Source organism: Podarcis liolepis (assembly GCF_965112155.1).
Source record: "Podarcis liolepis genome assembly, chromosome: 12".
Classification (NCBI taxonomy): domain Eukaryota; kingdom Metazoa; phylum Chordata; class Lepidosauria; order Squamata; family Lacertidae; genus Podarcis; species Podarcis liolepis.
In genome coordinates, this window is record NC_139563.1 from 31352668 (window position 1) to 31368219 (window position 15552).

Genomic DNA, 15552 nt, shown 5'->3' on the forward strand with positions numbered 1-15552 from the left:
CTACATTGTTGTATTCCTTCTTTTATCATAATGTAACTAATTTTGACATGATGTTATATACATAGAGTTTATTTTCCCACTAGCTGAAGAAATTATCTTTTATTTAGCTTTCTGAGGTAGATGTAAATATTTCTTTATATTTATTTCTTACATTTTTATCCCTCCTTTCTCTAAAGAGTATTGTACGTGGTCCCTCCCATCAAGAGCCCTGTGGAGTTGCTTTGGCAAAGGCGGTGTGCCTGCTCCAAGGTCACTCAGTGAGCAACCCAACTGGGGCTAATCTAACATTCTTTAACCCCTTTGTTCCACTAGCTCTTGCTAGCAGGATAATTAATGTGCATCTTCAAAAATACTACTCTGAGATTAGTATTGGTTTAGTAATGCAGTGCATATTGCACACCATGACTCTTCATGCTTTACTAAACTTCAAAAGAGATGTAGCTGCCTTCAGCAAAGGGATAATTCTGTCTAGAAACAGATTTTGAGTTGGAAGGCACCTTAAAGGCCATCCAGTCCAAGGATGGATCTATACCAGGTTTCCTCAACCTCGGCCCTCCAGATGTTTTGAGACTACAATTCCCAGCATCCCTGACCACTGGTCCTGCTAGCTAGGGATCATGGGAGTTGTAGGCTATAAAACATCTGGAGGGCCGAGGTTGAGGAAGCCTGTTTTATACTGATCTGTAAAAACACTATTGAAGGCTATTTTTAAAAAGTTACATAGCTTTTTCCCATTGCCAACAGATTGTTGCTCTGCAGCGCCCTCTGGTGTCACATTTTATAACGTATTTTTAGTGTTATAACCAACCAGTGTAGATTCACCCCAACTCACTACACTTAGCCATTCCTCCTGGAAGGGTAAAGACTCCACTTTTATGGCCTATGCTTAGTACTCATGGGAGTGATTGGCCATTTAATGGCTGATTATCTTTGACTGCCCCCAACCCCATTACAACCTCCTGTCTGACTGAAATACTACAAGATTCAAATGCTAAAGAATATATGGCATGGTTTACTTATATAATGCTTTTTTAACTCAAGGCTCCCAAAGCAGTGAACAACAATATATATTAATGCAAATAAAATATATAATAAAAGTACAATGTATCAACAGATCAAAATAAAATAGCATCAGGACTTGGCCATGAATATAGATCCTACAATAAGATTTGATTATCACTAGGTGCAGTGCACTGGAGATTGCGGAATTCTGTTCTTTGTGAGAGTGAACAAGTCATCAGAACCACCTTGTTGGCATTTCTTACACACCATGTTAGTCAAAACCCCTCAAAACACTGGCCATCATAGCTCATGTTCATAGGGGTTTCAGCTGCTTCATAGTTGTTAGGTCTATTACTTTTTTTGGCTCCAGATATGCAGAACAGAAAGATTTGTACAGCTGCATCCCATTTTCTCACAAGAGATTTGCACAGCTTGTAAGGGGTCACCTTATGGAAAACAACAAAGTTTATTACTATTTGCATGAACACAACAATGAAAGGCCTGATTAGCAATTTCCTTTTATAATGCAATCAACAAAAGACAAATGAAACACAATGCTATATTTTCCACCACCAGTAAGCAACTTAAATTGTTCTCTGTGTTGTCTGATTCTGACATTAACCCAATAGTGAAAACTCTGAACATCAATTCCTTCTACTGGCATTATCTGTACAGTGTGTGTTAACATTCTTCTGTATCATTAAATTGTACATCAAGAGTGTCTATCATGAAAACAACATGATTGTTAATCAAGTTGATGCATGCAATCTACTTTTAAAACATATTTTAGAATGGGCATGTTAGTGGCACTCCCTTGAACTTTAAAAATGTGACTCATACAGAGGTGATGATCTCAAACTGGTTTGTTGAAATAATTGCAGTCACCCCAGAAACGTGTGTGCAGCAGAACACCATGTGCATGGGCATATATTTGTACAGAGGGAGTCGAATGAAGAGCTGCATTTCTTTCATATATGTCTGTGATGGTTGTACTGGCACCCATCCTATTACATGCCCGATATAGTATCTGGAATATGGTTTTTGCAGATGGAATATGGAATGTGGTTTCTGCAAGTAACACTTGGATCATTTTTTGGTTTTGCATTTAATGCATCTGCTATTTGAATGTAAGATGTATATGCGTTAGAATGAATGTTTCATTTTAAAAATGGGCTTTCCTTCCTCACATCTTCATGATTTACAAGGGATGCATTCCAGAGTAAAATAAGGTATAATATTGCAATCCTATATAATGTCTATGGCAGATCCCTTCCTTGATCCAGACCAGGATTCCAGAATGCTCTGTCCTAAGCATAGACTAGTCCACCCCAGGACACACAGAATTCTGGAAGGAAGAGCATCCATCTGTAATTGTGAGTAAGGAAAGTATTCTAAAACAAACATCTTCATTTAAAACCATAGTCTCGGTCCATGTTCTCATTTCTAATATAGCCTCAGGCCTCTGAACTCAACAACACTAACCTGGAAATATGCTTATTTGAACTCAATGGGACTTCATTCTGGATAGGATAGCACTCCTTGTTTCACTAGTATGGATTGTGGAAGGAGGTTAGAAATAACATCAGATCCATTAACCTAGGGGCAATATCTACTTTAAAGCAGCAAGATGTAATGTTCTTCTGTCTGCCTTATGGCTAGGTTAGACGGATAACCACCAAAACACAGCATTTGTTCAGACTCAGCTGTCTTGAAGGAAAATGTCAACCAGGAATTAATATTTCATTGCCAAGAATGGCTGGATACCAGATTCCATGTGATTTATTTATTAGGTATGAATCACCTTACATGAATCATCTCAAGGTGATGGATAATATAAAAATAGCACATCTCAAATACAAAACACATGGGATTCAAAATTAAAAACACTGGTGTATACATAAAGAAAACCTTCACAAGAACCCCCATTCCATTGTCATGAACACCACATAATTGACCTGTAAAATTAATTGCACCCTAAGAAGCAAGAATCAGCAGGATGCCTGGCAATACAGTTTTTGCCTGACACTGAAATAATGTCAGAGCTGGCACCAAGAAAACTTCCTGACAGACAGCATCTTCCTGCCTATGCACATGCACCTCCTTATAAATTAGCAGAGATAATTGTAACATATGTTTTCCTAAGGATTCTACTTTGCAATTTAAAAACTGGAACTTGGCATGAGAAAACCCAGTCAGCATTTTCACTTTGCTGTCTGACATCATTTGGATTTCCTCCTCATAAACTACAAAAATAGCAGTATCAGGTTTAATGTCTTTCAGTGGATTGAAAACATTGATACAGGTTTCAGGCAGGTGGCAGGAAAGGACTACTGCTAATGTTTGTTGCTCTGATGAGGCCTTTCCACCCTCCACTTCCTATTATGTGTTAGCTTCCCTCTCTCCGTTTTCTTGCTCTAATCCTAGACGAGAGGCTCCCAGTTTCAGGAACAAGCCTTGACTGTATAATGACTGGACAATCCCTAGCAGAACAAGCCATTAATCATCTGCAAAACAGCAATGCCTATAACTCTACAAGCAGCCTGTAATGAGCCGCAGCAATTATAATTCTCATCGCTGCTTTTGTGAAAGTTTGATATATTTCTTGGATATGGGGACTCAACAAAGCAAGAGAAAATATGGCCAAGCAAGACACAAGAGAATAAGAAGACCAATAAGTTTGGTTCAATGGATGAATGGGAAGCAATGGTAAAGATCCAAATAGGAGATGCTCCCCGCGGCCTTCATCCATGCACAATAAGACCAGTGCATACTAGGTGTGGAGTTTGCCACTAAATGAAGCTCTTCTCTGAATCCCGCTTACTTACAATGTATGCATGCAACCGTCACTGCTACCACCTTCTGAGTAAAGGAGATTTGTTTAGACGGTTGTTTGGCAGTAGGCTTGCTTCCTGTTCCTCATTTAGTACAAAAAATGTATTCCTAAATAAGGAGCTGGTGACAAACCTGCTTGGGGATATGCTGTGATTACCTGCAGAATTACCATAGTTTGAATCCAGAGTCTTTGTACTGATGATGAAGAGGAGTTTTAGGTGTGTCCGATAGGTGCACAACTGTGCATGCACACATCATGCCAAACCCAGAAGTGACCCAAAAATGAAAAAAACAGAAGCCTTTTCATTAGGTATTTCAGGTCAAAAATTGCAGAAAGAAAAATGGAAATTTTTTTATGTATGCTACAACAGTGACAAGAATTCTATTAGTTCAAGGTTGGAAGACTGGAGAAGTACTAACGAAAGAACAATGGCAAGAAAAACTGATGAACTATGCAGAATTAGCAAAATTAACAGACAAATTACATGAAAATGACAATAGTGACTTTAAAAAAGAATGGGAATCTTTTACAACTTATCTACAGAAACAACAAAAAGAGATGGACTCATTGGGAATCTTTTACAACTTATCTACAGAAACAACAAAAAGAGATGGACTCACAATTTTATTTAAGTAAAATATGGAGAAAAACAATGCAATAACATTTTATGTACATTAACATGCAGATGATAACAAAAAAAGTAACAAACCAAGGAGGGGAAGATGAGGCAAGTCAATGGGGGGGGGGATTGAAAAATGTAAAATTGGATAATTGTTTTTCCCAACTGTTACAAAAAAAATTAATAAAATATTTAAAAGAAAAAGAAGTGACCCAAAAATGTCACAAAAACTCCACGAAAAGGAGCAGAATGGAGTGTTTGCAGGCTTTCTCAACGGTGTTTCAAATATACATACACAATTTCACTTAAACGCGTGGTGCTTGGAATGTAACCCCCATGTAATTTGGGAGTCGCCTGTATTGTTAATTTCATCAGCTCTCTTATAGGTGTACTGGTACGCTGTTGTTGCACGTGAGACTGAGTGAGAATAGGTAAGTGGCTGTTGTTATTGCTTTCATTTATCAGTTGCTTTTTACAGTAAAAAAAGCCTCAAAGCAATTTGACAAGAATAAAACAACAACTTAAAACTAGAGAAAGTTTAAAAACACTAACAATACAAAATGTTCACTATTATGTAAATAAACAGTTCCTCATCCCACCTTCTCTCCAACGTCACCAAGCTCTGATAGAATAAGGATTCTGCAGTACCCACATAGATTCCTTACACCGGTGCACGTCCAGGCTCTGTTGAGAAAGGTGGATTTAGGAGCAATCTTAACCCCACCTGGGTTGGCTTAAACAAGGAGTAGGATTGCAGTGTTAATCAAGCAGTCCAGTCAGGTAAACAAATTTCCATCGTAATATGAATCACTGCCAACTCCTGCTGATTATAAGCTTTGTTATTTTCTAAAGAATAAAATTGATTTTCATCCAGCAACTACTTTTTCCAATATCAAAGCAAAACAACTCAGGCTGGCAACATGCAAATTATTGGAGAACTCTTTTGCACCCCCTAGAAACATAACATAGGGATGGTGAAGTAATGGCTCTCCAACTGCTGGACTGCAACTCCCACAATCCCTGACCATTTGCCTTGCTGGCTAGGGTTGCTGGGTGTTGAAATGCGACAACAGCTAAAGGAACCACATTTTATTCATGTAAAAACACATATGTAACAGTAAACAAAACACTAAACTAAAACTCAAAAAAAGGACAGCAACTTAAGTAAATTCCCCGATAAGTCAGGAGTTCTGAGGTAACCATGGAACTCCTCAGGCTGCAAGAGTCCTTTTGTTTATTCATTATGGCTTTTTCAATATAAGCTGCAAATGTAGGGCTAATACGTGACATGTCAAATATCTATTAGGAACCAGTGCATTTTAGATACACATTTTTAAAATATGGCCCTCTTTGGATAGCCCTGGGCAAATACTCTGGTGACTACAAGGTTGTAGAATGTTCAAATAAATTGTAAAAGAACAAATTAAAGGAAGCCGAGAGCGAAGTCCAAGATTTCTGCATCTGAAACAAATGAGTTCTGCCAAAAATGTATTTTTGGAAGATAAAATGAAAGGTAAATTAAATTCACATCAGCACCACTTCAATTTGTTTTTGTGTACACACCAGGGGGCGATGACTGGGTGGGGATGTCTTTACCCTATGCAAAAGGGTTCACATCTTAGCTAGAGATGAATTAGAAATGGCTTAAGGATTCCAATGGGTGTGAAGTTGGTTTGAAAAACAATACAAGCAGGATACATACACATTTGAGATGTCATGTGACTATGGATTAAAAACCCAGTATTGGAAATACAGAATGTGCACAGTAAGCAGGAGTGTGAACAGAACCTTAAGAGTCTTTTTTTAAAAAATGATTTATTGCAGTGTGTTTTATTATGTTAGGGTGGACTGATATGGTAAATTAGAAATGAAGGGCGCTTTTTGAAGATTGTAAGGAGATAGATTGCTTCCAACCCCATGAGCCAATTCTGTGAGGAATAAGCCTTTGCTCCAGTACAAATATTGAGTAGGGTGGGAAGGTGGGTGGACAAAGATAAGTAAAATTAAATAAGGAGGAGGGGAATCTTTCTCTTTGTTCCGCAGTTGCAATTCATCATTGTGACCTGCGCTTGTGTATAAGTCTGGAGGAATTCTCCAAAGTTATCATTGCCATTTTCTAACCAGATGCCTGCACCTTCAATGGAACGGGCAGAAATCCAACAGGTGTCCATTTTTTTCCTGCTGTGAAAAAAGCTTCCTCCTCCTCCCTACTGGTTAAAATCTACCGCCTTCGTTATGAACTTCCCACATTTTCAGTTCTTATGGGACCAGTAGCCCTGGGCAGGAAAGAAAAGCAGCAAGCAACGCGCCCAAACAAGGACTTGCGCGGAATCAAACCGGGAGAAACCGCAGAGCAGAGGCAACAAGCAGGAAAGGACTGGGAGGCGACGCAGCAGCAGCGGGGGGCGTGGCTTAGAACTAGCAGCTGTAGAGGCGCGAGAGGGGGTGTGGCCCAAGCGCCGGTGGCGCAGAGACGGACACGCGGCCAGCAATCTGACAGCTCACGTGACGCGGCACATGGGCAACCGAGACGGGCTAGGGAAAGCTGAGCCTGCGGCGAGCACACGGAACTCTTTCTGGGAGGGGCGGGGCCTCGGCGTTGGCCGTTGAGAAGCTGCAGCTCCGCGAGGGCGTCATTTGAAAGGGGTTGCTAGGCGACGGCTCGCCGGTGGGGGCGGCGCCTCAACGGAAAGTCTTTTCCGTTACAATGACGGCGTTTCACCGCCAGTCTGAAGGGGAAAGGCGAAGGGGCGGGTGGCTGGTGTGGCGCGGCTGAAGCCAGCGCGTCTTTTTTTTTCTTTTCGTGCCTGAGGCGAAGTCGTGGGAACGAGACAACGCGGCGTCCCTTCCTTCCCTCTGCTCGTGACCGAAGAACAGGTCGGCTGTCGAGGGCGGCGTTCCCAGAGATGGGCCGCGGCGTGGCTAACAGGTGGGAGGAATGGCCGACAGGAGAGCCGTTAGGCGGCTCCCTGGAACCCAGGCGCTTCGTGTCGGGGGCGCTGGACGACCTTCGGTGCTGCCGGAGGCAGGTCGGGTGTCCTGTCAGAAAAGGGGCGGGGCCCGAAGGGCGGAGGGGAGCTAGAGCTGAGGGTTTATTATTACACTTCTCCACCCTCAAGACGTAACTCCCTTTACCTTGGCGGCTTAAAGGGGCCGGGCGCTGCAGCACGTCCCGTTCCCGGCAAAGGAGAAAGCGTGGGTGGGTTAAAAGCCAGGGTGGCCGCGAGGAGGCGACGTGCGCTACCTCCCGCCTTCCAGCAGCTTCGCGGCGACCAATGGGCGGGAAGGAAGGCGAGCAGTCCGGCGGAGTGGCGTGTCTCTGGCCCAAAGAGAAAAAGAGGGAGCTGGAGGGTCGGCTTGCCTTGCGCCGCCTCGCTGCCCGCCCACCGCAGCTCTCTGCGTCCAATGGGAGGCGCGCTTTGCGAAAAGGGGCGGGAAGAGTGTGGGGTTAGGTGAAGAGGGAGGAGGCGCGGCCGGGCCATAGGCAGCGGCGCTCCTTTGCTGCAGCGTCACTGGGAGACTTGTTGGAGCTACTGTTAGCGGCGGAGGGAAAGCTGCGCCTAGGGGGTGGTGGGCGCCTCTCGACAGGGTTTTCCTGCGCCCGCCACGGGCTTTCTTCGTCGTCCTTTCCCCGCCCCGGCCCCGCGATCGTCCTCAGGGTCTGACCCTGCGCTTCTTTCCTTGGCAGGGAAGGATCGTGACTAGGAGCCTGAGACCAGCAGCGGGCGGCTTGAGGCGGCGGCGGGCGACTGGTGCCCCCAGCTCGCCCCGGGCCCCTCCCCTGCGATGGGGAATGGGTTGTCGGAGCAGACGTCGATCCTGTCGAGCCTTCCTTCCTTCCAGTGCTTCCACATCGTGATCCTGGGGCTGGACTGCGCCGGCAAGACCACGGTCCTCTACCGGCTGCAGTTTAACGAGTTCGTCAACACCGTCCCCACCAAAGGTTTCAACACCGAGAAGATCAAGGTGACGCTGGGCAACAACAAGACGGTCACTTTCCACTTCTGGGACGTCGGAGGCCAGGAGAAGCTGCGGCCCCTTTGGAAGTCCTACACCCGCTGCACGGACGGCATCGTCTTCGTGGTGGATTCTGTGGATGTGGAAAGGATGGAAGAAGCCAAAACGGAACTGCACAAAATCACGCGGATCTCGGAGAACCAAGGGGTGCCCGTGCTCATAGTGGCCAACAAGCAGGACTTGAGACACTCGCTGTCGCTCTCGGAGATGGAAAAGATGTTGGCCACAGGCGAGCTTAGCGCTTCCACGCCGTGGCACCTGCAGCCTACCTGTGCTATCATAGGAGATGGGCTGAAAGAAGGACTCGAGAAACTGCACGATATGATAATTAAGCGAAGGAAAATGCTGAGGCAGCAAAAAAAGAAGAGATGAGCTGCTTGTAGGCATGAGGGGTAATTCCTTCTTGGCATTGGACTAAAACAGTTCCTAGCACCTGGCCTGCTTGTTTGGATCCTGTACAGCCTAATAAAACACTCAGCCTGGTGGGAAGCTTTGCAGACGCAGACCCTTTTACCTGGTTTCCCCACAAGTTATTGGCACTACAACTACTTTTTTTATATAAAGAAAGCAAAACAGAAACAGCTCCCTTGTTGCATAGTACAAAATGATCAGGAAACAGATGGGTGGGTAAATGTGACCTGGATATCTTAAATAGCCAAATAAAACAATGAAGAGTGTTCTGCTTGGTGGTGTAATACTATGTTTGAGAGTGCCTTTGCAAGAAAACTGCGTTCAAGGCATTCAGTGTTTTTTCAACTACTGCTTGTATGTGGAGTGTTTAGATGAAGATATGCAGCTTTAAAATAGTATCCTTTAACATATATGGAGCTAGTATACCATTATTTAAGGAGGCTGTGAATGTGGAGGGTTTTTAATGAAAGTTTGGCAGTATGGTATGCTTTTAGATCTATTCTCTTAAAATAACACTTGTGGCTTGGATGATTTGAACTACCACTACTGTGGTATTCATGTTATCTGAAGCTTGATAGAGGGAAAAAGTATGGAATATATAAGAGCATGGATGAGTTTCCTGATAATGTAGCATGTCTTGGTGTGTAGGGGTTCTTTAGAAATAGCTGTGCATCGTTAAGCAGTGCTAATCAGGTTTGGACCATACTTATTTGTCCTATGGAGACATGTTCTAAAATGTTTGCTCGCAACAAACACTGAACAATGAGACAAAAGTAAACTATGACCATAAGGGACTTGGGTTTCTGGATTTTTATAGTGCAATATTACCTTTAAATGAAATTGATGGCAATAAAATTTGATCATAATGAATTGTAAATTAAGCTAAATTCAACAAAACTACATGTCCCACGTGCCCAGTGCTGTTAAAATGTGCTGCCAGGTTATTTTATTACCCTTGCAGTACTCTTAGGAATGTATTGAAGCTTTATACACTTGAAACATTTTGACACTGTGGAAAAACAAGAGTTTAAAGATGACCTGTGTCTGCTCAAATTATGCTTTAAGCTTTCCTTGTTTACAGTCATGCAAACAGTGTTAAGTAGGTGGGACAGCATATGATGGAAAGAAATTAGTTTCTTACTGGTACAGTTTTTTAAAAAATAAATAAATGGGCAACTTGGGTAGCAGGTTAAAGGGCTAACGTGAATCCTGTATTACTCTACTGGTGCTGTGAAACATAAGAATAATTCCATGGTAAGAGAACAGCTCAAGGGGCAACAAGACTTCCACTTGGCACAACACAGTTAGCATGTTCTCTTGCCTACTAGTCAGATCATAGGGAGGATTAGTTGGAAAATAGGGAGGCTATCTGAATGTCAGGAAACATAACTTATTGATACTTGTATAAAATCAAATTTTATAGCCAGATACTGCTTAGAAGGTAACCAAAAATGCACTTTAGTGTTTTCCAATACTGAAAGTGACAGCTTTTTTTTAATTAAAAAAATAATGAAATCCTGGTCCTTTTTGAAAGAATTGAAGTAGCTTCCAATGGAGCTTTTGTACGTTGGTTATATGTACCTGCACTAGTGACATTGAAAAGTCACTTAATGTCTATATTTATAGAAATGTGGATAACTTCTTAAACCTCAATAAACCCAACTCCAAATGAGTCATTGGCAACAGAAGTTGACAACATTTTACTGTGCGGATCATACTTTTTATCAGAACTGTCTGCATGAAACTGAACCCTTTATTCATGTGAGATTTGTATATGTGACAATGTTAAAAATCGCAGGTATCTTATTAAAGATTTAATGGCAATTTGCATTACGTTCTATGTTTACAACAGAAATCTTATTGATACAGTCATTTGTGGTTTAAAATTCTTTTTTTTATTACAGTGCCTGATACTGTGGTATAAAATAGGTTTTTCTCATTAAATTGTGGAAAAGTTCAACTGCTTTTAAAAAAGGTGTGACATTCTTTGTTGCTTTGTCACAGTTCAGCATTCTTCATAACTGCTCTTGAACTCTGAGGCCCTATGTACACAACTGAATATGAAGTATAAGGGGCTAGCCATGGTGTTCCCCTTCTTCATTGATAGCAAATACATTTCCAGAAGAGTATGTATGGGTTTTATCTCCCCTAGCTACATAGTTTTAAAGTATCCTTTCAGTAATTATAAATAACCTATGCCAAACAGGAGTTTAAGCAAAAGTAGCAGGACCCTGACTGTCTGAATTAAGCCACTGAACACCACAGAATCCCAATGCAGATGAATTTCGCATAAGACTCTTAGGCTACACAAACAGTTCTTGCATGCACCTATAGTGCTGTGTCCCATATGCATGTGAGAGGTAAAAATACCTGCAGCTGCCAAGAATTCCTCTACTTTGATCCTGTGGACTTCAGTAGGTGACCGACAGGGTCATACTACCATTGCTTACATTTGTGTACTTCAGACTTTAAGCATTTTAGAAGTCTTGGTGGTTTTCCAATATGTGTAGTATACTTTATAAAAACAAATTGTCAAACATAAGGTGATGCCTTATTAAAGCAGTGCGATTTTGCTGTGCTGTTTGGAGACTGAATAGTCAATTTAGCTGATCTAGATGGAGCCAGCTGTCTGCTGAGTACTCCTTTTCAATATTTTTGTAAAGGTGTGTCCTCTTAAAACTACTGCTGTGAGAATTTGCAGTAAAGTGTTTTTTAGTCTCCCCACCTTACACCTTCCTGGTGTGGCAGCACCAGGAAGAATATTCTGCTGCTGGGAAAGATCCAGTTTGCCCAAGCCAGACATTCAGCATTCTGTGGCCATTGAATGTGGTGTTTCTTGTGTGTCTGCCAGAGAAGAAAGTCCCCGGCCCCTTTCTGGGTTTGCTGAACATGGTTCATTTTCTCCTTACTCCTGCTTGAAAGGGGTGTACTTACTAGAAGCAAAATATAGATTTACTGGAAACTAACAATTCTGGGTTAAAGCTAGGGATTCTTTCAGACTAGGTGAAACTTTCCACTAAAATGGACAGGAAAAGGAGGAAATACCTGTTGAGAGAAATACTTAGTGGGTGGGAAAAAACATTTTCCTATTTTTTTTGTCCCTCTTCCTGTGCAAGACTTTGATGTAGATTAATAGGATTCACTCTGTAGATAAGGTTGGTTCTTTGGACATTCAGTAACTACACTTCAGCCACAGATTTAAGGGGGAGGGGGGAAGCAGCCAATTTTCTTTTTGTTAGCACAAGCCAGTATATTATCCATGGTACTCCATGGTTCACCCAGTTTTGCAAGAAAACAGGGCAGCCACACATCCATAAATCACTAAATGAAATTCTGTTGTGCTTCTAAAGGCTAATTTATGGAACATTTTAGTAAAGCTTAGTATGATATTGAAAGAAGTTCTTGTGATATGATGCACCAAGACACACATGTTTTGGTAGTGCAACTGTAATTATTCCATCCATGATTGAAGCCAAGGCAATATTACATGTGGTTTCTAACCAGCCACACATCTGTAGTATGTGTTATGCCTCAGTAGCAATAACTAGTTACGTGTGTGTGTGTGTGTGTGTGTGTGGCAATGAAGTTGGATGACATTCACTGCAGAATGAATGTTTCCAGACATTTGAAAGTATCTTAATCTGAAGGAAAGTTTTACTAGTTCTTCTGAGATCTAACCATGTAGAACTGGGGAATTCAGCCAGGCTGTAACAGATACACAAATGCAGCAGGGAGAGCAGGATGGGAAATGGTTGTTTACAGCTCTTCTATGGGGAAATCCATTGTTTGTGTTGCAGTGATTCATTAAAATTATGCTTGGCTGTTTCTCCCTATCTGAATATTTTGAAAGAGATGCTATCTATGTTGATAAGCAATAGATAGAAAGGTTTTGTATATAAGCACCATATCATGCTGAATATAAACGTGTGGCCAAGATAGGTACAATGGGTTGGATCCAGGTTAAGTTAGTTGCACTTCAACCCCATTATAGTGATACCTCTGGTTAAGAACTTAATTCGTTCTGGAGGTCCGTTCTTAACCTGAAACTGTTCTCAACCTGAGGTACCACTTTAGCTAATGGGGCCTCCCGCTGCCACTGCGCCGCTGGAGCACGATTTGTGTTCTCATCCTGAAGCAAACTTCTTAACCCAAGGTACTGTTTATGGGTTAGCAGAGTCTGTAACCTGAAGCGTCTGTAACCCGAGGTACAACTGTACTTTTAACATAGGTTATGTGAAAAGTAATGGGATCTAAGTGCAACTAACTTAGTCTGGATCCTACCCAATGAGTATAATTGAGCATTTAGAAAAGCTTAACTTGCTCACAGGTACTTTATTTCAATCTGTTTTGGTTTGAATAAGTGGCTTACAGGTACTCTAATGCAGACATATTTTTCAGCCTCTTAAAAGTTTATTGCAGTGTTTCAATCTATATAATCCCTAATGAATTTGCTAGATTTTTCCCACATCTTCCAGTTTACAGGAATTTATTTTAAACTTCTGCTTCTACAGAAATGGTGCAAATGTAGGTTCCAGATGCACCTGGAAGTACTTCCATAATTATGGACTTCCATAATATAGGTAGGTTCCTTTCTCAGCCTTACTTAATATTATTTTGCACATACAGTATTCACAACCTCCTTTCTTGGCAACTGAGTTTAGACTTCAGAGCTGACCCATGCTGCTGACAAAATCACATCTCTTTTTGTTGTTACTCTTTACTGAACGGCATGATTGGCTCTTCCATTGTTTGTTCTCTAGCAACTACCGGTACCTGTTAGAGCACCAGTTTGTTTTTTTTAATATAGGGTGCATTTCAAAGGTGTTTACAGGCTGAATAAATTCAGATGATGATGATGATGATGATTAATTTTCTTATACCCCACCAGCCACTCTGGGCAGCTTCCAACAATGGCTGTATGGAGTAAACACTGAAGAAGTGGGACCTACAACAAAATAAAGCAGTGTAGAGTGGTCCAATATGCCCCTGGTGCCAGTCAGTCTGCTGTATCTCCTTTTCGGAATACTTCATTCCGCATCCCTTTGTGTGCCACTGAGCATGCTCAGTCCTAATTAAGGTGTCTTTGAGCCCCCAAGTAGGTTTCCCCCCCTAGTGTTTACATGGGCAGGGCGAGAGGGTTTCTCACCTGATAATCTTCCTTCTTGCGAATGGATGGTGCTATTTTGGTTTTGTAAGGATCAACACCCAGAGAATTAGTTCACTATTAACACACTATTGGATATAGGATGATTTCAGCTTTGGGATGGACAGGAGGTGTATAGAACAATTCTTCTCTTGGTAGGAGGGAGGAGACTGTTTGAAACCACAGTAGTATTTAAGGAGCAGTCTATCCTGCTACACACTTAAGAGAGTTAATGGGGCCTGTGCAGGTTTTGGGCATTCTTATATTTTGCTTAGGGGCAAAGTCATCAAAGAGTTTTTGCCCTGTAAGCAGATTGGGAAAGAAGAAAGAAAGTGGCAATAGTTTTGTTTCTTTTCAAATGAGAATATTGTGGCAGTGCAGAGGAAGCAGGAAATAGACATGGGGTCTGGAAGTTTTGGGAACAGTAGGGGGAAATGGGAAACTTGGCAGTCAGGATTTTAGTGATTGGGGATTCCTAAGTGGGTTTGGGCATTAAGCTATCTAGCACCTTCATTTGGTCAACAAATTGAAAATTAGTTCAGTTTCCTGTTTAATGCTAAGGTTTTGCAGCTGTTTGGAGTAGCTGGGGGGCCTGCTATAACTCATTTGTCCAATTCCCTATCAAGCCTTGGTCTTTGTTTTTCCATCTCTTATAAACCTGAGTTTTGTAGAACAGTCTTTCTCCCCACCCCCCCATACCATAAGTAACTTAAAACAATGTATTTACAGTACTTGCCAGAATTATCAGGGTCTTGATGGCAAAATTAGCTTTGGCATGAGGCTATTTCAGAAGCTTATTACGGGGCGGGGGTGGGGGGTGGGGGACATTTTGCAGTGTTGGTGTTCTATTCATGTTTGCCAGAGAAAGTCCCGATGCAAAGCTGGCTTATCTGAGAAGCAATGGAAAGGTGGAGTATTTTCAGCTTGTGTACAATAGGGACAATTTCTAAAAATATCCCACTGTTGCTAAGATCAGATGAGCTTCGTTGTGTTAGCAGCCTTAGGGAGCTCTGCTTAAAATGCTCTGCTGGCATTTTTAACACCCATCTCATGATGCGACCCAATGTTAAATGCTTGTAGTTTCTGGCAGACCTCAAGCATGACAGATCTCGTGCTTTAATGTGGTAGACAAAACGCTGAAAATGTCCAGAAAACGCATCCTGCTCTGTTGAGCCATTTTCTTTTTCATTGGGGGAAAAATATCTTTCTTTGATCATTGCACGAAGGTATCTGGCAATTGTTTCTCTGTGTAGTCTTGGAAATGCAAGTTGTGCTTAGAGTGCATATGAAATGGGCTACTGATATATATATGCCAAATACCACTTCTGCATTATTAATAAGAGCATCTTCTGCATGAAGCAGCGATTTCTGGAAAGGCAGGGAGCTCCCACTCATCTGCAGAGTGTGCATTAGAATGATAGGCTATTTCTCTAAAAAGGCTGGGCCTTACTTCCTTTATCTAGCCCCGACCCAAGCTCTATCAATGGTAACAGCACTCATGACTTGTCCGGTTCTCCTCCCTTTTCC

At 42.0% G+C, this 15552-nt stretch overlaps 1 protein-coding gene across 1 annotated transcript; it reads left to right on the forward strand.

Annotated features, from left to right (window-relative positions):
* Positions 1–8240: 8240 nt before the first annotated feature.
* Positions 8241–10706, forward strand: ARL4A (ARF like GTPase 4A; the record flags this gene model as incomplete). Its single annotated transcript, XM_083468599.1, has 1 exon — positions 8241–10706. One exon carries the CDS (start codon positions 8241–8243, stop codon positions 8841–8843), a length of 603 nt encoding a protein of 200 aa, XP_083324725.1. The 3' UTR covers positions 8844–10706.
* Positions 10707–15552: the final 4846 nt, after the last annotated feature.